This window comes from Clupea harengus, chromosome 13, assembly GCF_900700415.2.
Source record: "Clupea harengus chromosome 13, Ch_v2.0.2, whole genome shotgun sequence".
In the NCBI taxonomy this organism is placed as follows: Eukaryota; Metazoa; Chordata; class Actinopteri; order Clupeiformes; family Clupeidae; genus Clupea; species Clupea harengus.
Genome location: NC_045164.1, coordinates 825,001 through 847,500, shown reverse-complemented (window position 1 = coordinate 847,500; position 22,500 = coordinate 825,001). Strand labels below are relative to the sequence as shown.

Sequence of the window (22,500 nt, the reverse complement as noted above, 5' to 3'; positions counted from 1 at the left end):
TATTGTTTCTATATTTGCATATTGTTTCTATATTTGCATATTGGACTATCATTTGATTGAACTATAGGATAATTGTTAAATTGGGCAATTACCTTGAACATTATAATTGGTATAAGCGTCACCTGGACGGCTCATTAGTAGATGATTTGGTAGCCAAATGTTGGGTCTAGTGGCGGGTAAAACATACGTTTTTTTGACCACTTTTCGGTACTAGCTTAGCCTTTTTATTTTACTGTCGTTAACTTTGCGTTATTATATGAATGTACAACTCGTTTATGTTCACCTTTATGGAGCCAAATAAATTGATTATATTCTTTCAAGTTTGGAGTATCGAGAGTGCGTAATCCACTACCTGCTCACCAGGCCCACGGCCTTGACTGGATCTTGGAGTTTGAAAATTAGAAACCATAGAAAGAGGCAAAAACACATTTAAAAATTCAAGCGAGACTTCTAAAGTCCCCTTATCAGTTGGCCTGGGCACCTCTATTCCAGATCCATTCGTCTCTGGTCATCAATCAGCAGTCTCTCCTGACAAGCATCCAAGGAACAAATTAACTGTCCCATAATCCTCTCAGCCATCCAGCTTGGGAATAAGGACAGGACAGGGCCAAAGTGGCAGGTCCTCTGGAGAGCTGGCCCAGGATCAGAATGTTAAAGCAGAGTTGTAATTGGCTTGTTTAATGTGCACAGGCCTGGCAGAGGCATTCAAGCTGTGCCAAGGGTACCACAAAGTCCAGGAGCGGCACCACAAATACCCTCCATTTCACCTTCTTTCTACTCAATTTCACTCTGTGAAAAAGAGCGACAGAGAGAGAGAGAAAGAGACAGAAAGAGACACGGAGAGAGAAAGACAGAAAGAGAGAGAGAGAGAGACAGAAAGAGACACAGAGAAAGAGACAGAAAGAGAGAGAGAGAGAGAGAGAGAGAGAGAAGGATGAGTGAGGCAGACAGCCTGACAGGTTTGCAGAGAGGCTGAGAAATTGATGAGGCAAAAGAAGGACCCAACACAAAGACCCAATCAGTTCAATTCACACCAAATCACCCTAATCACTCTAATCCAGGCATTCCCTGAGACAGACAAAGGATTGCTCATCTTCTCCATCTTTCCACCTCCTTCTTCCTCCTCCCCTCGTCCTCGTCCTCATCCACCCCAGCCCTCTCTCAATGTAATCACACTGCTTAAACCTTCATTAGGAGCACCATCACACCTGATGACCTCCACCTTTCATCTCTATTAAGATTCAATGGGACACAGATGGATTGAACAAAAGGGACAGAAGAATGCACTTGGGAAGAATAGGTTATCGTGTTAAGGCAGCTGAAGAATTGTCTCTATTAGAGAGCCAAGAGCTGAGTTCGCTTATCGCCCCAAACACGCATTCTGGTGTAGGAGCTCAACTGTTACAAATGCAGGAAAGAAAATCAATTCGAGAGAGTCGACATTCTCTGAAGACACTCTCCCATGGTGGTTCAAAGCGGAAAATTTTGCTCAGATAATGATTGACAGACTGGCATGTCATCTCCAGTGAGTAAAGGCATGGGTTGGCATGGTTCACATGGCTTGCATTTGAATTGATTTGAATACCAGTTACAGCATGAAAAGCACTACGTGGTGCTGTTGATTTTGTCTATGTTCTCTAAAAATGATGACTAGTAATTGTAAACTCATAAAAGTTTTCAAATTAATCTGACTCAGAAATAAAGTTTTTCCATTTGCAACTAACAAAAAAACTTGTCTGTCCAGCAAACTGTACTCTATTGTTGCCCTAACAAGTACTTTCGAAACAGTATGACAAGGAGTTTTGAGTTGCAATTGTAGCAGACTTATTTTCCTGGTGATTTGTAGTTTCAGCCTGCGATTGTAATCCCATACACTTTATGTCAGATTCAGTGAATTGCTCCTCACGGTCCCCTAGCTGTCTGCTCGGTGTTTGCACTAAAAACAGTCTTAAATAAACTAGTAGACCTTGGTGAAATCAACAACATAGTCAAAAGTTGAGAAAAGAAAATCTTTTGTATCTTGTTGCCTTGGCAATTTGAGTTTTGTACTGGCCTTGCACTAGATATGCAGTAGTGTTTGGTCAAATCAATACATTTCTCTTGGGTCTGTTTATATACACACTGAGGCCATCTTTCTATCTGACTACATCTATTCCCAAACTTTAGTCTGGTTTAGATGTGAATAGGCCGGGAGCAATCTGTGATCAATAAAACAGATTCCCTCCGATTTAAGATTATTGTTATCGTGTTAATATAGCTGACTCATTTTCTTTATTTGCAAATGAGAATGTGTGTCATGTAACATGTAATCTCTCTACTTGTTGTAGAGTGGCTTTCTTTTGTGTTTGTTTCATGTTTTATTCAGCTTTGAATGCACAGTAGTAACACAGTGGTAACACAAAGACGATGTAACGCAATAGTGAAATTGTGTGATAACTGAAAGATACACCCTTTTGTATTTTAGTCTAGTAGCGAACATAAATGTGTTTTGTTTCATCAATTTTTTTTGCAGAATGCCTGAATGTTAAAATGATCTGACTCCACTCCATGGACTCTGCATCTGCTAAACCCAGTCTGGACTAAACGAATGAGACACAGACGGACCAGAGTGTGACAGTTAAGGATGAATCACAAGGGACGTAAAGGGTAAAGGAAAAGTATTCAGCAGACTCTTTTCTCCAAAGCGATTCACATTGACTGAATGAATGAAAACTGTGGAGAAGAAAGGCATTATATGACGTCATGTTTGATGGGATAAATCCGCTGATGGTTTTATCAAGTGATTCAGAGTCCCACGATGACAGATGGGACATCATTTGGGGATGTGATGATGTATTGATCAGGGCGTTGGTAGAAAGAGAAAATCTTCAGTGGCAGTGACATACTCTGATTGGATCAATTAAGAGTCACCCGAGTCAGAATATCAAACACACAGAATCAATGGGCTGAGTCAGAGCTTCCCCAGGCGTGATGGCAACTCAGTTGCACAGACACACTTGCACGCGTACGCACAGACACACACGCACAGACACACACACACACAGACAAACACACACACACGCATGAACACACACACAGACAAACACACACGCACGCATACACACTCACACACCTCACATGTGCACAGAGACCAAAAATTGCTTTCTTTTCCAAGAATGTGTGTGTGTGTGTGTGTGTGTGTGTGTGTGTGTGTGTGTGTGTGTGTGTGTGTGTGTGTGTGTGTGTGTGTGTGTGTGTGTGTGTGTGTGTGTGATGGCCTCACCTTCCATTACGTAAACGAGCGAGCCCACATCCCCCTCCTTGATGATGCAGCTGTCTTTGCCATAGTCTACTGGGTACATGCAGTCCACAATCTCCTGGATCTGAGACATCTCCAGGTTCTTCATGAAGTCATTATCCAGGATTGCCTCTTTGATCAAGTCCTTGGACCTGCACATTTTATGGAAGAGGGGAAAAATGAGAGGACGAGCTTGTTATGAACAAACCTATATGAGCCATTACAGTAAAGACCTCTACGAGAGGCCACATTTAGTTGGCGACAAAAACATGGCCAAATATAGAGACAAAAAAAATGGAAAGAAGAAATGGCTTCAAGAGAGAGGGACATCATTAGAACCAACAACAAGCACCAGGCAGCCCCAGCCAGATATGACCTTGTGAGGGGGAGAGAAGTGTCGTTCAGAACAGGTGCAGAAGAACAAAAAAGGCAAAACATGAAACGGACCCGAACGTCCTCTGCCACTCCAACCAGGGGGAAGCGGGGTCTCCCGCTGATCACAGTGTTTATGTTCCTCGCCACCATTAGTCTTTGATTGGAAATGCAAACTTCATTTTCATCATCGCTGGGCTGTTCAACCATGTTATGTGTGCACAGCGCCGCTGAGATCACTAATGAGTGTCCACAGACTGGGGACTGCTGGAAGCATGACCGGGTTTATTTTCTGAAGCTCTTAAGAAGCGAAACTGGGCTGTCTGTCGACATGTGATTAGGCAAGAGACTCACACAGTCTGTTTTCAAAACAGCTTGAGGTCCCTCTGTGCCAATCACTTTTGGAACCAACCTCTCATCAAGCGTGCCCAACTATTAAACACTTTGGAAAATATGAATTTTGAATAAATTATTAATATATATTTATATATTTTTTAAAGTTTTGATGCTTTTAAACGTGTTTAGCGTATTATAGTGGTATTCTTTCTGTTTCTCTCTCTCTCTCAATCTCTCTTTTTTTCTGTTCATCTACTGAAATTGAGTAGAAAGAAGGTGAAACCACTAAACCGGTATTTGTTTTCTTATACATGCAACCTTGTTTATGCAATTATTCTCTTCAGTCTCAGCCTCCTGTTCTATCTCTCAAATAAACCGCCAGCTATATATGACCTATGTTCTGTCCCTGAACTTTCTTCTCTTTGATGGTCAATGACCATCGTGGTTACGTTACGGTAAAACACACTGATGAAACAGCCCATATGCTATTGAGTTCTCATCGTGGGTACGTTACGGTAAAACACGCGGCTGAAACAGCCCATATGCTATTGAGTTCTCATCATGGTTACGTTACGGTAAACACACTGATGAAACATGACGTGCTTCATGCATCTAGGTACCCAACAGTACATGCGCCCTACAGTATCTCTATTGGACCTTTCCCATTAATTTTGTTTCCCAGTCCAGTGCCTGTTGACACACACACACACACAGACACACACAGACACACACACAGACACACACACACACACACACACACACACACAGTGAGAGCCTTCAAACACACATGAAACCTCTTGACATGTGATATGCAAAGTGCGCGCTGTTGAATATGTAACATAACCTTTTCACGCCGCCACATTTGAATGAAGACCTTCGAGCGCTGACAAAGACGTCACGCTTTAGAGGTGCATACCCCGTGCACATGGCCTCCGGGCGGGGGTTACAAAAACACGCATGTGTGATGTGCGCATCACCTCAACACAATAGACTAAACTGACTGCGGCCTCAGGTTATGAGCACAGGCACAAGGCTGCACAGGTAATGAGGAGGTTAAAATTACTCTATATGCCATTTACCAGTTTTATCATGCAAAGAAAAATCATGCAAAGGGGATATGAAGGCTTCACATTACACACACACAAAACAAAACTGATTTAAAAGTTTCACTGTGTTCATTGCGTTTAAGATCGTTCTTTTGATGAGATGGTTTTCATACTTCGAAAAGACTGAACATATTTTTACATGAAAATGAATACACAATAAAGGCTCATTTCAAACTCTACGGGCAATAGAAAAATCTGCTGGCCTCATTTCCTGCGCTTGTTTGTGTTTGTTGTCATTTTCTCTAACATGTAATCAGTCTGACAAACACATACAGTCTCACTAAATAGGCCTAGTGAAAGGGGAGGCAGCAGTCAATCTAGATGATACATTGTACATATATAGTATATATATATATATATATATACACTATATATAACACTCACTGTACTATTTATGCCAAATCAGAAGAAGGTATCAGATTCAAGCCATGTTTGGCCATAAAGGATTAGAAACGGATTATTGGTGTTCCACTGAGTCATGGCTGACTGAGCTATACTTAGATAACTTCCCTCCTCTTAAAAGTAGCAGATTCCACACCATTAAGAGCCCGTCTCAAGTTACAAGTGTAAACCCCACACTAGAAAACAGACCAACACGGAAGAGGAGGGATTTTTACAAGGAGAGTGTGCTCAAGCACAATGTGACACATAAACACACACACACACACACACACACACACACACACACACACACACACACACACACACACACACACACACACAGTGCACACTCCCATGCAAAAAAAAAATCCTAATCCTGAAGGAATGTCACTGTTAAATGATATGGCATTCACCACATGTAGAAATACCTTCACACAAACATAGACACACATGGAGAAATACACTGAGAGAGAGAGAGAAGAGAGAGGAAGAGAGGGAAAGGGAGGGTGAGAGACAGAGGGAGAGAAGGAGATAGGGAGGGAGAGAGGAAGAGAGAGAGGGGAAGAAGGAGAGAGAGGCAGAGAGAGAGAGAGAGAGAGAGAGATGTACAAAGGACGAGGAAGAGCTTCCTGTGATCAGTGAGTGTCTAGTTGCTAAGAGACCTGTGCATTTCCTGACTAATTTTGGGGTGAATTATGGGGGGGGGGGGGGGGGGGGCTGTGTCCAAAGAGGCACCTTATCAGCCCCCTCAGTCCCGCTCCCTGACCACCACCCTTCCCAGTGCTGTGTGTCTGTCAGTCGGCCCATCCCGGCATGATTAAATACCCACTAGCTCCAAATGATTAAATACCCACATCAAGGGCACCAAAATGCTAAAGGCTTCTTATCTCCCAAATTTGAACAAATGATGCAGAGAGGAGTGACTCCTGTGGTTACCTCCAGACACATGCACACACAAAGATAGATGGACACACACACACACACACACGGACACACACGGAGACACACACACACACGCACACGCACACGCACACGCACACGCACACGCACACGCACACACACACACACACACACACACACACACACACACACACACACAGGATGACATTCTCCTGCTGGCAAAGACCCAGACATCACATTTGGGAGCTCACACACTCCTGTGCTCTCCGGCACACACTCTAAGTCAAACGCTGTTTACATTCCGATGCCGTGTCCCGAAGAGCAGGATGAGTGCAGAGCTTTCAACGTGCCTCTTGCGTTCCGGCTGAGTTCAGCGCTGTGTGTGTGTGCGCGCTGTGTGTGTATGTGTGTTTGTGCTCTGTGTGTGTGTGTGTGTGTGTGTGTGATCGCTTTGTGTGTGTGTGTGTGTGTGTGTGTTTGTGCTCTGTGTGTGTGTGTGTGTGTGTGTGTGTGTGTGTGTGTGTGTGTGTGTGTGTGTGTGTGTGTGTGTGTGTGTGTGTGTGAGAGAGAGCGAGAGCTGCTATTTCTCTCTCTTGGGTTTATCCTAAGAGGATGTGGGCACTCGACAGGTTCCTGACATACAGCTCCCCCCTCAGAGCTGCAATACGTTCCAGCTTTTTCCAGCTCCATCACTGGATCTTTCCCAGTGCCTTTATCCCTCTCGAGTTCCTTCTCTTTCTCCAGGTGCTGAAGACTCTCTCCTAACTGAAGGCTACTTAGCTGACTAATTGCCCACCTCTCTAAAGCAACATCCCTCCACCAAAACCACTATCTTGAGATAGCTCCTACTACAAAACCAAAAGCTCCAGTGTATGGGGATTAGGGCTAAATTATGGGTTTGGTGTACAACAACCAGCATCTTGATATCTAGGTGTGGTGTTTGGGAACTGGTTCATGCTTTCACACCCACTGAGTGGATTCGCTGTTGTACTTAGTGCTAGTTCCTGCTTTCACATCCATCAAAAAGCCAGAAACACTGGGGGTTTAAACCCACAACACAGCAGAAGCCAGGACCATCCACCAGACACTCTTTTGGAGAAAGTTGCCTATCTTCCTTTCTGTGGCCCCTCTTTCTATCGTCCTACTAGGCTAGATTCAAGCAAATGGGCCCCCCACCCTTGTTGAGCTGGGTTCTGCACAAAGTTTCTCCATGTTAAAAGGGAGTTGTTTCTTGCGACTGTCTCCAATGTGCTTGCTCTAGGGTGTTCAGGCCTTTGGCTCTGTAGAAATGCCAGAGACAATGTCATATGTTAATGGAACTATATAACTAAATACAATTGAATAGAAAGTCTCCTCTTGTGGGTGTGAAAGCATGAACCAGTACCCAAGGTCCCAAAGGTAGCCCTTACGCTCAAACAACAGACTGAGATTTGAACTCAGATCAGATCTTTGTCTCAAAGAAGATCAGCTGAAGGTCAGCTGAGAGAATTCCTTTGATGTGTGTGTTTGGTTGACCTGGTTTCTTTTCCAGAGGAATTGATATTTATTATTTATCACATAAGTAGGGTCTTTGGTCACATTTTCCAGCATGGCTGCCCTTGGTCTCCACTGTGTTGCCCTTTGAACTTTGACCCTTGTGTCTGGTCAGGAAAGGAAGGAAAGAAGCAGAGAAAGGAAGGAAAGGAAGTAAAGGAATGAGGGAAGGAGGGAAGGAAGGAAGGAAGGAAGGATAATGTAGAGACAAAGATATGGTAAGGAAGTACTACGGGTACATCAAAGTTAATAAATATTATTTTTTTAAACTATCAGATCAACCACACAATCCACACAATCTTTTTTTTGCGTCAGTGCCCACTACAAACGAAGCGACTGATTAAAGGCTGCTTTATGACTCAGCTGATCGGGGAGCGCGGTATTGACTTTAGAAACACTATATGGTCATTCTGTCCAAAACTACTATTGGCTGATTGCTAGCCTAACATGGTGTGATGCTTGCCAAAAAAATAGCGTTATGCTATTTGGCATTTCAATGAGGGACAAGTTTGTTTTCACATTCAACATCCAACAACTAAAGTCCCTGAACTTCGTTTCTGCTTGGAAAGTGCAGTGAAATTATTTCTTCAGTTAATTGCATTACCCTGGGTTGTGTGTTAATAGACATACCGTTTCCAATGTGCATAACCTAACACCATAACAGCAGGTGCCTAACCCAAGAACAATTCTACTTTACACAGTATATGACAAAAACTCAGGACAGGAATTAAATCAATTCTTTTTTTTAAAACATTTCAGATCAATAATACTGTGTCATCCTCTCTACAGTTCATAAACATCCAGAACAACAAATGTGTTTAAACATCCTATTTGAAGCATATAACCTACATCACATTACATGAACACTTTATAAGAACAACACAAAGATACACATGCACGTTTACAAGCGAGCACAAACACAAACACACACACACACACACACACACACACACACACGCACACACACACACGCACACGCACGCACGCACGCACACACACACACACACGCACACACACACACACACACACTCTCTCAGATACATAAACCACACACCCTTATGACATTGGATGCATTTACCTCAGCCAAACATAACAAGAAAATCGGGCCAGTGAATTAATGTGCTTCCCCAGCTGTGTCATCCCAAAGCAGCGACAGGTGGAACAGAGATTAATGGACCTCTCTTGTTTAAATAACACATCTTTCTCTCTCTCACACACACACACACACACGCACACACACTCACACACTCTCTCGCACACAAACAAAAGATGATATAGCCTGTCAGCAGACAAAACAGTAGTTTTGAAGCGGTGAGGGGTGGTCACACCTGGCGTCCCACCATGCCCCTGGCCAAAAGCAAAAATCTGCGGTAACCTGTGTCACATTTTAACATGTGAGAAGTGTTACAAGGTTGTGGCTGCAGGCAGATATGGAAAACCTCTGTCCTTAGTAGACAAGGTGGAAGAAAATCACTTGTGTATAAGAAAATGTTTTTGGTCCGCACAACATTATAAATCAGGACTAATGGACTAAGGATAACTAAAGCCTCGTTTCCATACAGCGCTGTGTACCGTACGCGAGTCAACCGGAACTCCATTCAATCCTATGGAAACCTCTGTGATCTCCGATGTGTTTGCAAAACTTCTCCTTCCATTTTTTTCGGTCTGGAATTTGCCTTGATTACCTTGAAAAAACTGAACTATGCACTGTTTTCCAAGAAGTTAGCATTGGAGAAACAAATTAGCTAGGAAGCTATTTCCTTCAATTCAGTGGCTAAGTTTATGTTCCATGATGACACCGACAAGAGTGAGAGTTACATTCCATTATCTATTGTTATTGCTGTATCATTCATTTTGAGGCCTTCTGTAAAGATATGCATTTGCTTGCATTGAACACTAGAGGGCACATTGCGTATATTATACGGAGTTACGGACACCAGACCAGTGTAGAAACGAAGTAAATGGTGAGAGCAGGATACCCTAGAGCAGGGGTTCCCAAAGTAAAAAAAAGTTAAAAGTTAATTAATTCTGGGCGGATCCAATACAGCTTTATGATTGGCTATGTAGCGTTCCACTCTTTGGATTGGTTCATGTTAGGCGCATGTCCATTGGATTAATAGTTAAACAAGCTATCCCTTCTGACAGACTGAATGGTAGACCGTGGCCGTGTTATATAAGTGCAAAGTACGCTATAAACTCATCACCAAATACGTTAGTTACAGGCTACTATGCTGTAAGAGCACTGCCATACTTAATTTGACCAGTGGTTGGTTGTTTAGGGTTATAGTTCCGTTTTAAACCCTCAACCCGCGCCTCCCTTGCTGCAATTCCCCGCCCACACTTGGGGAACCACTGCTCTATTTTAGCCCCAAGACTCAGACAGAGCAACTACAGTTAGTTTAGGCACCACATAATTTCCTGTCAGGGCTGATGCAAAGCTGTGTCAATTCCATTCACCCAAGTGAGTAATTGTGGATCTTAAATGAGAAACAGCGGGACACACGTCTACTTTGCCCAGTCAAATTAAGATTTGGCCAATTCTTTATTTAAGACGTAAAAATGTTAAATTCAACGGATTCATTGTTTTATTGTCTGTGGGTATAAGAAAAGGGCAGCTGAGTTTTCCCCCGTCAATAATACCAACGCCTGCATGCATAAGAACGCTGTGCTTGCCTCTCATTAGTGAACATATGTGAATGAGAACGGATTAAATGGATACCGAGTAGACTATAAGAATACCAAACTGATTACCAAGAGGACCCCCCCCCCCCCCCCCCCTTCAAAACAAACTAAAAACTATTATCGCCACTAAAAATTATAACCGCCACTTTATTCTGAGAATACTAGGTACTTATGTAGAAGTAAGTAGTTAAAGTTGCAGGGTTAGCTGGAAACACAATTAGCCTTCCATAAATTTGGCATGATTCATATTTCATTAACAGCCATAAATATGTCAACATGCCACGAGCATAAACCGACTTAGTACGTTCATTCTCTCAGAATTCCATCTCCAGAGACCTCGGCTAGAGTAGGCCTACAGGGAAAATGACAGTTTCCGCATATCGTTAGATAGACTGTGTCAAACCTACTGTGGGCTCTTGGAGTAGAATGGCAGTGTTTCATGGGTGAGCTTCTGGATGTCGAAGACGGTGGGCTCAGCGGAGATCGCCTGGCGCTTGGTCCGCTGCTGCTCATGCAGCTCGCTGCGTTTCTGAGTTACCTGCTGCGTGGCGGGCTTGATCACAGAGCGGTATTTGTCCAACTCATTCTGCAGTTTCTGAATCAGCTCGTCTTTCTGGTCGAGTTCGAGTTCCAGTTCGTCTATGAGTGCGTCTCTTTGCCGTAATTCCTCAATCTTCTCCTGGAGAGCGTACTGGAGGTCTCGCAGCGTTCCCATTTCCACTTGGTCTCTCCCTCTCGCTCGCCCCGTCTCCGCAAAAAACTGCACTTCGCAAACTTTAGAAAGATTACCCTTGAAACGACAGGGCACCTCAAACTGCCCTGATGTTTCCTTATTTTTTTCTACACACGCCAAAATCGCAGCACTCTTTTATTCTTCTGAGGTTTGTCGTGCGTAACCACGAGTGGGTGTGTAAAACCAGTTGCACGCTGGATGCTGACGGTGGTCAGTTTGTGTAGCTCCGCGCGCGTAAAAGCAGCCGGGACTGATGGAAGCCCCCTCGCGCTGACTAAACGAGTGCTAACATCTATCGTGCGTCCGTCACCCTTTCCTGTAGATGAACGTATACCTGAAGTACGCTGAAGTCGATACACAAACGTTTGGGAAAAAATAAGATTCCCCTGCAGCCCTCACCCCTCTGTCTTTCGCTGTGTGTGTGTGTGTGTGTGTGTGTCAGTGGCTTAGTCACAGATATGCCACAGTGTGTGTGTGGCTCCTGTAACACACACAAAGTAAACGATACACCCATTAATAGCCAAATCAAAAGTAATTAAGTCAAACCGGCTTTGAAAAATATTAATAGTTAAAATGTGTTGATAGACAAATGTAGAAAATAACGTTTTCTCCTTAAAAATAAAACAACCTGGTATCAGAAATCAAACAAAAAAGCCCACACATGCCCAGTGCCCAGCACACAATTAGCTTGGCTGTCTAGCTAGCATCAGCCTATAATAGACATATCAAGGCCTCACTGAAATGAAGGTCTGTTCATGAACTGTATAATACATACTGAGATGTACAATACCTAGTACTTTAAACTGAGCTATGAAGATAGATGAAAAATAGGCAAGAGTGAGATTATTCTTCCACCCCTTACTGGAATGTACAAACATGTCTTCCCAAACGTGAGTAGCTTTCTTCAGTAGCAGGTTATCGTTTGCCCATCTCAGAAAGAAATGTCACCAGACCCCCAAGTAAGTGTGCGTGAGTGTGTGAGAGGGCGAGAGAAAGAGAGAGAGCGCGAGAGAGAGAGAGAGAGAGCGAGAGAGAGAGAGAGAGAGGATGACGCGTCTCCCAGGTATTCTGACTTTCTATATTATTACAGCAGGTCTCAATGTTATATTCAAGCGCCCCTGATCTCCCGGTGACACTGTATAAAGTGACGTTACAGGAAGGCGACGGACCCCAGTGCAAACCGGAGCGGTAGACTTGATGTGAGCTTGTGTGAGAATCCAGACCATCTGGGGAAGATGGATAGGGGAAGTAAAAGAGCAATGCTCTCCTGCTGTGTGTCCTCCAGGCACAGAAACCCCATACAGATCCAGTGCAGCAGATAAATGGCCATGAGCATCTCCCAGTTACGAGTGTGTCAGCCTAGTAAATCATACACATCATACACCCCCCATGTGTATAATATTACATGTATCTGCTCCCTATGAGCCCCTGTGTTCTCATTATAGTGATTCTGCTTGAGGTGGCGTATTAGCATTTTGTGACGGTCCGAGCCTCGGTTGCCGTCAACATGTGTGGGTTTGGCCCAAAAGCGCAGAGACAGAGTGAGGGTTCAAATATAAAGTTTTATTACGCATCCAAATATTCTGGAGAACTGCTAAGCCTCTCAATAGGCAGAGGACAAAAAGCAACAGTCTCCAGGAATATCACCTGCTTAGCCTCTAAATGGGGTAGAGGACAACATGCAGCAGTACCAATCTCTATTAAAATACCTGCTAAGCCTCTAAATGGGGTAGAGGACAACAATCAGCAGTAAACATAAGGGTCCACATAAATGCACATACCTGACAAGACTTGACTCCCCCAACAAGACAGAACAATGAACATATATACACCTGGTGGCCAGCACCATTTTTACACACGGGGGTAGACACAAACACTAAACAATACACAATGACAAGACAGACCCAGAGACACGAACATAGCATTTCTTCACATTATAAAACAAAGAGATAACTATGTATTAAAATAATGTTCGAAAGGTTTGTAAAACCAACCACTTTATCCAGGTGGCCTGGCCCAGACCATTTTCCGTGTCCCCTCTGCCAGTCTAAGCAATTAGCCGTGTCCATGAGGTGGATCCAATTGTAATCAGTGGTATGAGTGTTTGTGTGTGCGTGTGTGTGCAAACCATGTCTGTTTGGGTGCGCTAGTGGGTGCAAATATGGGGCAGGAGTGTGCAGTTAATGTGCGGTCGCACCACGACCGTCACACATTTGTACAAACCTGTGCAGTTCAACAACTGCATGGCAAGAAGGTGCTCAAGACATAACCCTCTGATGTTGATAATACATTTGCTCTTTTTCTTCCTCTGTACATGGGAGAGCTTAGACTTAGATTGAAACTTCTTCGAGATCCAATTCCCATCTTAGATTACATTGATGTGTGTGATGAGGTGCATCACACATGCATAGTTTGCCAAAGTATCTTTCTTTCTATAGTGTAATTATCATAGTTCTAGAGGTAGTTCAGGCCTAGGTGATAAAGCTGACAATTAGTATCTTTGTCGCTGGATGCTATCCCCCCTAACCCCCTTCACACAACTGAAACAAGTGACTCTCTGAACAGATATCTCACATTCACTAGAACAAAGGATGCGCTTGAAAATAAATGGTAAGAGTTGTCGCGGTTGCTTCTGTCTATTACTCATTTAGATCATTTTTATTTCAAGATACTTAGACTCCTGTGTTTGACAGCACCTGTTATTGAGAACTTTAAAGAAAAAAATAGCTGTTGATTTTACTTTATATATCAGTAACAACAGAAAGTTAAAAAGAAATGGGTTATACTGTGTGACACAAAAAAAGTCAGAGCTGTCACCAGAAAAGGACTCAGAGTGCCCTCTAGTGGCGTTTTCTTCCAACATGCAGACATCATGGAAGTATTTCCACAACATTGAAACGTAATGCCTACATGCCTATGAGTACAGCTGTAAGTGCTCAAAGTAAAATATCTATCTCTAAGGATCTACTTTGCCACATGACACTTAACTGCTAGTTCAGCCACTTTTTAACTTCTCCCAAAAATGTATCAATCAACCATATCAGCAACACTTTGTTGAGAAGAACTGCTCTGCTCCCATGTGCAGTTAAACAAAAAGAACACTTCACACCGCACATGCTTGTGATGTCCGGATGTTCATCTGACAGCTGGATTTGTTGACAGAAGAACTTGAGAAGAGATGCTGAGCTGCTTGACAACGGCACAAGCCTTCAGTGAAGACACATCCTCTTGCACGTGCACTCAACGTGCCTGGACATATTGTGCGAGCATGACATGTCAGGTATATATAGTATATATATATAGGTATATACAGTACAGCTGTAAGATTGGGCGGCCATTTCAAACCGATACATCCATAAATCCTCTGGAATGTTTTCTTAAACAATCCCCAGTTACAGCCTTGGGCTTTTGGCGACAGTGAATCAGCCATCAAAGGGTTTCCCCGCCGCTGCATGAAAAAAGACAGACCCCTGAATGGCTTCCTCCAAACAGAGGCAGGGGTGTTTCATGGGACTGACTCTGACACCCGCTGCCACCAGGTCACCTAACACCCCAATCGAACACATCTGCAGGAGCTCAAGTCTGACACTCGATCTTCTCAGCCTCCTCCTCAACAGCAACACGCAAGATTATGATGCCATGCCTGTTATGGACATCCATTTGGGTCTCGTGTCTGCTTGTGGGCTCTTTGCTATTCTTTGCTTGCCTCTCGCTTGCTTGTGTATGTTTCATAGCACATATCTGCCTTTCTCTATCTTTCTCTCTCTCTCTCTCGCTCTTCATTTCTTTCTTTCTTTCTTTTCTTTCTTTCTCTTTCTTTCTCTTTCTCTCTGCCCTGCCCTTGAGAGGTCCTCTCTGGGAAATAGGCTTTAAATTTCACCTCTCTACACTTCCTGCGCGTCTCTTCCTCTGTAGATCGATGGAAATGAGATACGCTGAAATACGATGAGCAGCGCTTTGCTCTGCTGCCACAGACTTACAACAGCAAAGGACATTTTGTCTGTGACCCCATGCACTGAAAAATCGGAATCAGCCAAGCCTTCTCTTCAGGACGGCCATAAATAAAGCCTTGAACCTTGATGATGACTGGGTGGATGTCACTGAATACATACGACATTGGTAATGTTGTGTAGGCGGTGTTCAAATGAAGGGACAATGGGTCGTGACAGTCTGAATGTCCACTCTTACAGCATAACAAGATTGTTATCCGTCATCTGCTAGTTATCAAAGCGTGTTGGCTGAATCACTTACTGTAACCTGAGCAACCATCCCTAGCTAAGCTCTCACTGGGTTCACACACACACTTCATATGGGTTTGGCAGGATCAGGCTAAACTTACTGTGACTCTCCATAGGAAGGCTTGAAACATGCACACATGTTCAAAGCATACAGATTTGAACGCAGCCTCACTCCATCGCAGCCAGAAATTGGATAATGTGTCAAATGTTTTTTTTCTACACTGTTGTGTGTCCATAATTTTAATTATAAAAATGTCTGCGGATTACACAGTACAAGTGGGTGGCAGACTTTATTCATGTTTTGCACTTTACTATATCACTAGCCGGTGTTTATCTTAAGCAAATAAGGCATGGTGACTTGTGGCAGCAACAGCATGATAACAGTGACATTTGAGACTGGGCATGTATTTGGGGGCTCCCCTTTGCTCATCATCTCCTCCAGTGGACAAATGAGGGATTTCAAATATAATATGTGAATTTAATGTCATATTTTACAACTTTTTGTTTCATTACCCTTTGTGTAAACATAAACAAGATGGCTTCTTAGCAATGTGCATTGTCATTATGGCATAAAATAACAGTTACAGTTACAACAGAACTAGCAATGCTCTCTCATAATAAGTTATTCATATTCCAAATCCATCCATGACCGATAACAATCAGATGAAAGTCCAGTGTAAGTCTCAATGATTTTGAATTAGCCCTTGTTATGCAATGTTATCTGAGTTGATAAATGTTTTTTCTCCTCTGTGTAAGATCCTATCTAGCCTGTGTGCCTGTGCAGCCTCATCTCCTCAGGAAATGCTTGAAAATGTGTCTGATAGCATCTCCAACACTGTGAACATGTCTAAAACCCCTCTGCTTCATGCAGCTAGCTAAAGGCAGCCATCACTATGTAAACACTGAGTCTGGTCAGGGCTAATCATAGTCTACCATAAGTCTGATGCCTCTGACCTGATCAAAGAGTCAACATACATTATAGATATAGTCGATTCTAGCTAAATAGGAATTATTTCCCCTTTTTTTCTTTTACAAGTTGTGTGTGAGATAAACAGTTCACTATCTATGCAGTTGGGTTTGCTTCCCTCCTGTGGCCACTGAGTGATGTGCTCTTTCTGTCTGATCTGATGATCAGGAATGCGTGCGAGTTTAGGCGCAATGACAAGGCATGATAATCTGAGGGAACACTTTCTTGACGTGTTATGCACATCAAAAGGATGTGATTTCATGAATTGTTGGCCTGCACTGTAATGGACCTGTTCCACAGGCTCACTGTTAAAAGTTAAAGAGTTGTACATGGACGTTATGAAATAGTCCAAACTAATAATCAGTAATGATCTGTTTGTGCATATAATCGGAAAAGCAATAGAGCATCATCTGTGTAGAAATAACATCCATTACTTTCACTAAAGTTCACTGCACAACACCACAGACTATGCCAAGATAAATTAGTTACACTTCATGATTCATCAGCACCCCAAAACCTCTTTTTAAACCCGTTTAAATAATTCAGCATTCACAAAGGGCCTTCAATCAGCAAATACCGGATCTTCACAGTCATTTACCATACGTTAGCGACACCATAGGATTATGACATTTAGAACCAAAAGAGAAGCGATGCATATGGTCAGACAAGCCTTTCTAATAGCGTATTAAATAACCCAGACAGCCTCTCGCGCGTGCTGCCTCTAAAAGCCGATAATGCACAGCGTTTCCTGTGCGCCCAGCCCGCTGGGACGCGATGATGGATCAGATCAATTATGAACTCTCTCTCTTTCTCTTTCTCTATCTCTCTCTCTATCTCTCCCTTCAACTGAAAGATGCGCCGTCATCACTCGTTCAGAATGCCAGCGTTGGCCCATTCACGCGCCGCCGATTCCCTGTCTTCCAGTCCTCGAGCTCGGGCTGCTCATGTGCCACAGGCAGATTTACGCGAAGTGACAGCTCTCATTATCTTTGGTCCTGATACAAATTCACCGTTTTATTGTTCTCATGAGAAGTTTTCTATCCATTCTGTGTATGTATCCGTATTGTATAATATGTCATAGACTATTTGGTGGTGCATGGAATAACTAAATCATCATAAGTAAACAGGCTGGGGGAGCAGCTATGAAACAAAAGTCTGTAAAGCGCAAGTTATCAAAGAACTTTCCAAACCTGTCAGATTTGGCGTATTTCCTGAAGGTTTGTCGTAACAGGTCCTGGTGCGTTTGAGGCTCTGCCGATATTCCCTGTGCGCGCCGAGTCCGGGGTCCGATGATCTGTGCGCTAGGCAAAACCGACTGGCATTTGTGCAGTTTTCTTTTAAGCTCGTGGATTTCATCCTCTCTGTCTTCCAAACGCCTCTCTAAGTCGCGAATCCTCTCCTCCTTCAACATCAAAATCTTCGCGAAGTCCTCCTCTAGGTCACTCATAATGAAATTTTGACAAACTTCCCCAGACGTCCCGAAAAAAACCACAATCGATCACAAAGACCGACGACTTTTAAAACCCGTCAATGGATACTAAAAATGGCAGGGATGAGCAGTATCCCAAATCCACGTGTTTATGGCTAACCAGGCTGAATGGAGGAACAGTAGTCAGTGTGTGCGGCACGGGGCGGTGAATCCACGGACCCTCTTGGGAACTGAAGATTATGATCTCTCATTCAGAGACCAATTAGAACAGCTCTTCCGCTCCCAGGGCACCGTCACTCCGGGCAGGAACAGGAGCAGAACGCGCAGGGAGAGTCGCTCCACCAGCGAGCCGGAACCTCACCGTCCGCTGAAGACATCCTGAGTTGCTGCCTAAAGAAACGGTAACAGGGTAGGACACGTTAGCCAAATGGAGTTTGCGCTTTGACTCAGGGACGCAACTCGCTCTGCTCGTCTTGACAGTGGTAAAAGCCATGTGATCCAAAAGATGACGTAGTGCGGTGTAACTTGATAGTAGTGTTTGGTGAGATTCGCGACTGAATGTTTTTGGGCTACTGCACGGTGTCTGGTCAATCCTTATCTGAAATAAGACGATCGTTAAGTTTTATTGATGCAAACATGATAATAATAATCATTATAAAATGTATCTTTTTAGAGCATTTTCCCGTGTTTTCAAGGGTGCAACACCGGGAGAGCTGACAAAGTAGGCAGAATATATCCTGAAAACAATTAGCTTTACGTCCGTCACACGTTTTCTTCGCTCAGCATGCTTCGTCTTTGCTCATTAAATTCCTCGTCTTCTCGTGAGACGCAGTGGGAGAATGCATGGCTTAATTAAGACCTAAGATAAAACAGTAAGAGGGTATCACTCACTCCTGTTAGGGTCCTGAGTCTATACTGTGTTGTCCTCTGTCACCTTTTTTTACTTGCTCACGTTATCATAAAAGCAAAAATGTTCACAGAGCCTACTATGGAATTTATGGACTTGTGTGACAGAACAGAACCGCCCGGTAATCTCTCATAGACCTAGTCACTCAGACGAGCTGCCATGTCAACACGTTCTCTTTCGTTAGTCCTGCCAGACATTTGACAGCTTGGGTGTGGATGGTGCGAGCCTGGACCACATGAGGAGTGTTGATCAAACGCGGCCTGACCTTTCTTGAGGCCGTACAGTCATGGAGATGGCTGTCGGGGAAAGGCCTGCTGTGCGAGCCTGCATGAAAGGATGTTGTTGTCTCTGTCTGTCAGATTTATCTGTCAATCTATTCCAAATGCATTTGGTTGGATATTTCAAGTATTTCCATCATCTGACGAAATAGAAAAAAAAAGAGGGAAGGGAGTTCCTCCTGTCCACTTATATACTATCAATACACAACTATTTCTGTGCTGGCATCTGTTTTATACGGTGTGTTTGGTGCCACACACACAGCACTCACAGTCAGTGATTAGTCTACAGTTGCTATGCAGTAAAGTGGTGCTCTCCTGGTTGCCCTGAGGGCAGATCAAGTTACGGGCACAGGGCAAAGGGGCAGACATTCGTCATCCCTTTCCTGTGACTCTCACAGGGACATGCAGTCATCATGCAGCCCACTCATAGACAGACACACACACGCACACATGCACGCATAGACAGATGTACATACACGCACGCATGCATTTACTTTCACACACACTCGTGTTCTCTCACACAAGTGCACACTAAAACAAACACACCCACACACAAATTCATATACACAAACAGCACGCTATTTATGACTAGACACAAATGCACAGCTCAAACAGGAAGCTCTGACACAACAGCTGAAAGCTCCTGCAAGGCGAGCTAGTAATTCTGGATGTTACCTAACCCCTCAGCAGCCACAGCAGGAGTCCATTTCCTCCCTTCAATATGTGATTTAAGCACAAAATATCAGGCAGGTAAGGAGGTGTCTCCCTTTGGAAGTTCTCTGATTAATACAGTCATTTAAGCTGCAGTAGTAAGGCTTTATAAAAACGTCTTTTTGTCACATTTGATAAAACTGTCATTGTATCCTGACAGTAGTACATGAAACGGATAATCTGTGAAAAATCCACCACGGCTCCACCTAGTGATCCTAATGCCATTTGCAAAAATCCACCACGACCGAATCAAAACTACCAATCAGAGCCAGGAGGAGTGGTCTGGCAGAGTGTCAATCACAGTTGGAGTCCCCACCCCCTGTACACGCTCTCACTCTTAATATCTCCAGGGAACTGCTGATGCTAGGGGGAGCTGCAGGACCTGAACGGATTCGAAACAGATGCTGTGCTGAGCCACATTTCTGCTTGACCGGTAATTACCCCCACTTGATTTATGTCTGATATGATTTTCAAAAACAAAAAAAAAAGAACCATAAAGCTAAGATGGCAATGGGTACAGTGACACTTCTTAGCTCATATTCCATGTTACTGTGATGCTGTAGTCGGGCTAATGTTAGCTTGTTTCCGATGCTAAGGCTACTGGCTAGCATTGTTTTATTTGAAAGTTGATGAAAATATCTTTGATTCTTTTTGAAGTGCCCAGGCAGTGATTTACTGCTTATTTAGCTCTATACACGACAGTTTGTGTATGTCAAACAAACATCAAAGCACTGAAATAAGTATGTGCTAGGTCTTTTACCGAATAGATACTGCTCTAGATTACACATGCATGGCAGCCTCTTTTTAGGGGAGGGGCTTTGGAGGCTGGAGTGCTGCGGAACGGGAGGGGGAGGGGGAGGGACCTGGAAGTTGCACTCGTTCGGATTTTCCACCTACGTTGTTACAGTAACCTGATTTTTCCCCAGATTATTTATCTCATGTACCACTGTCAGGACATAGCGACAGTCTTAGCACATATGACAAAATATCATTTTATATGGGTTACCTATTGCTGAAAACTCCAAGAGACTGTCTGAGATTCTCAGAGCATCTATTATTGGGATCGCTATCATAATGTAAGGCAAACTTGAAGTTTTCCAACAAAACATAAATTATATAAATTTTAAGAGGTCCGTTATCTTCCTGGGTTGAGAAGAAGGTTAGAGGGTTAGCTTCAGCTAGTTAGCATTAGACACATTGGAGCAGAGGAGTTTGCCGACCATTAGCAGGTTTCAGTCATGCACCGGTGTGGCTGATCAGTGCAGGGTTTTGATTATTGATTATTGATAATTGTGTTCATCCGTGACGTGGCATTTTACAGTTCAGACAATTGGCTGTTCACAGTTTTGATGCCAAAACTGAGCATCACAAAGCAAGATGTCTGCGGCCATTTTCGTACCTCCTGGGCTGAAGAAGCTAGTAAAGCACTGGGCATTGGAAAAGCATGGGAAAGGTCTCTCTCTCCAGATCTGTATTACACCTTCATGTTAAGCGCTCATCTGAAGTAACCCTGAAGGAGGATCAGTGAGTGCAGGGGTCACCGAGAGGAATGCTCCTGTGCCGTCATTTACCTCCAGGTGTGCATTTTACAGCGGCTCACCTGCCTCTGTGCGTAGACATGAGACTAATGACAGTAAAGAACAGCATGTTCAGTCCTGACGACAGAAAGATCGTTTCCCTATCACTATATCTCTCTCTTTTTCTCTCTCTCACTATATATATTTTTCTCTCTCACTATCTCTCTCTTTCTCTCTCTCACTATATATCTTTTTTTCCCTCTCAATATATCTTTTTCTTTTTCTCTCTCACTATATCTCTCTCTTTTCTCTCTCGTTTTCCTCTTCCGCTTCTCACACTATTTTCTCCTCTGGATTCCTGCTAATGTTGAGTCATCTGTCATGCTGGTGAACAAGGGGTGAGACACGAGTAGTTTATCCTTCCCAGTGAGGACGCCTGGAACTACTGCGTAAACAAGCTTTTTTTTCTCTCTCTCGATGTCTTCGCGGATGATGACACGGATGGCACAGTCATGTGTGGAGGTGGACATGTCACTGCAGCAGAGGGGGAACCTTCCTGGTTGATGACCTTTCCATGTGACAGCTCTCCCAGCCTGCTTTGCAGGTCCGTGCCTGTGTGTTTGCGTTTCTGTTGATGGCCAGGCAGCGGTGGGTAGGGCTGATAGGGTCACCAGGGCTGGTGAGATACACCTGCACGCTTGGTCGGTCTTGCATAAAGTTGGTCCTCCAGGAGGCTGTGTAGCCTACACCCATAGGCGGAGATCCCGGGTGTCCCCCCCAACTCGAAGTTGTCCCCCCCAACAGTCATTGTAAATTCAATTCTACTCGGACATGTTCTCTTTTCGAGACCTAAAAAAATGCGTCCGGCAGGAATTCCAAAATCGGCCTGGGGATTTTGTCTTGCCGGACATTTGTGTTCCTCTGTGTATTTTAAAAACGAGTTATTACATCCCTGCATGTGAAAAAGATGGCAAAACTTCGTTGCGGGGGGAGGGGGCGGGGTCATCCGCAGGTGAAAAAGATGGACAAACTCCGTCGCGGGGGGAGGGGGCGGGGTCATCTGCAATTTTTCTGTGTCCCCCCCCCCAGGAATTACTCTCTGAAATGTTACCGTGTATTGTCCCCCCCTACAA

The 22,500-nt window shown here is 43.8% G+C and overlaps 1 protein-coding gene and 1 long non-coding RNA gene across 3 annotated transcripts in view; both read right to left on the bottom strand.

The window, feature by feature from the left end:
• Window positions 1-11,723, bottom strand: part of LOC105902292 (cGMP-dependent protein kinase 1-like) — a 69,897-nt gene extending 58,174 nt beyond the window's left edge. Inside the window, exons 1-2 of the mRNA XM_012829843.2 lie at window positions 10,995-11,723; window positions 3,263-3,429 (exon numbers count right to left, since the gene is read on the bottom strand). Coding sequence (XP_012685297.2) covers window positions 3,263-3,429; window positions 10,995-11,302 — 475 coding nt within the window. The 5' untranslated portion in view covers window positions 11,303-11,723. The remainder of the gene's footprint in view (window positions 1-3,262; window positions 3,430-10,994) is intronic.
• Window positions 11,724-17,968: 6,245 nt separating this feature from the next.
• Window positions 17,969-22,500, bottom strand: part of LOC122133386 — a 6,061-nt gene continuing 1,529 nt past the window's right edge. For both annotated transcript variants that reach the window (XR_006152722.1, XR_006152723.1), the window contains exon 3: window positions 17,969-18,344. This is a non-coding gene — a long non-coding RNA (uncharacterized LOC122133386). The remainder of the gene's footprint in view (window positions 18,345-22,500) is intronic.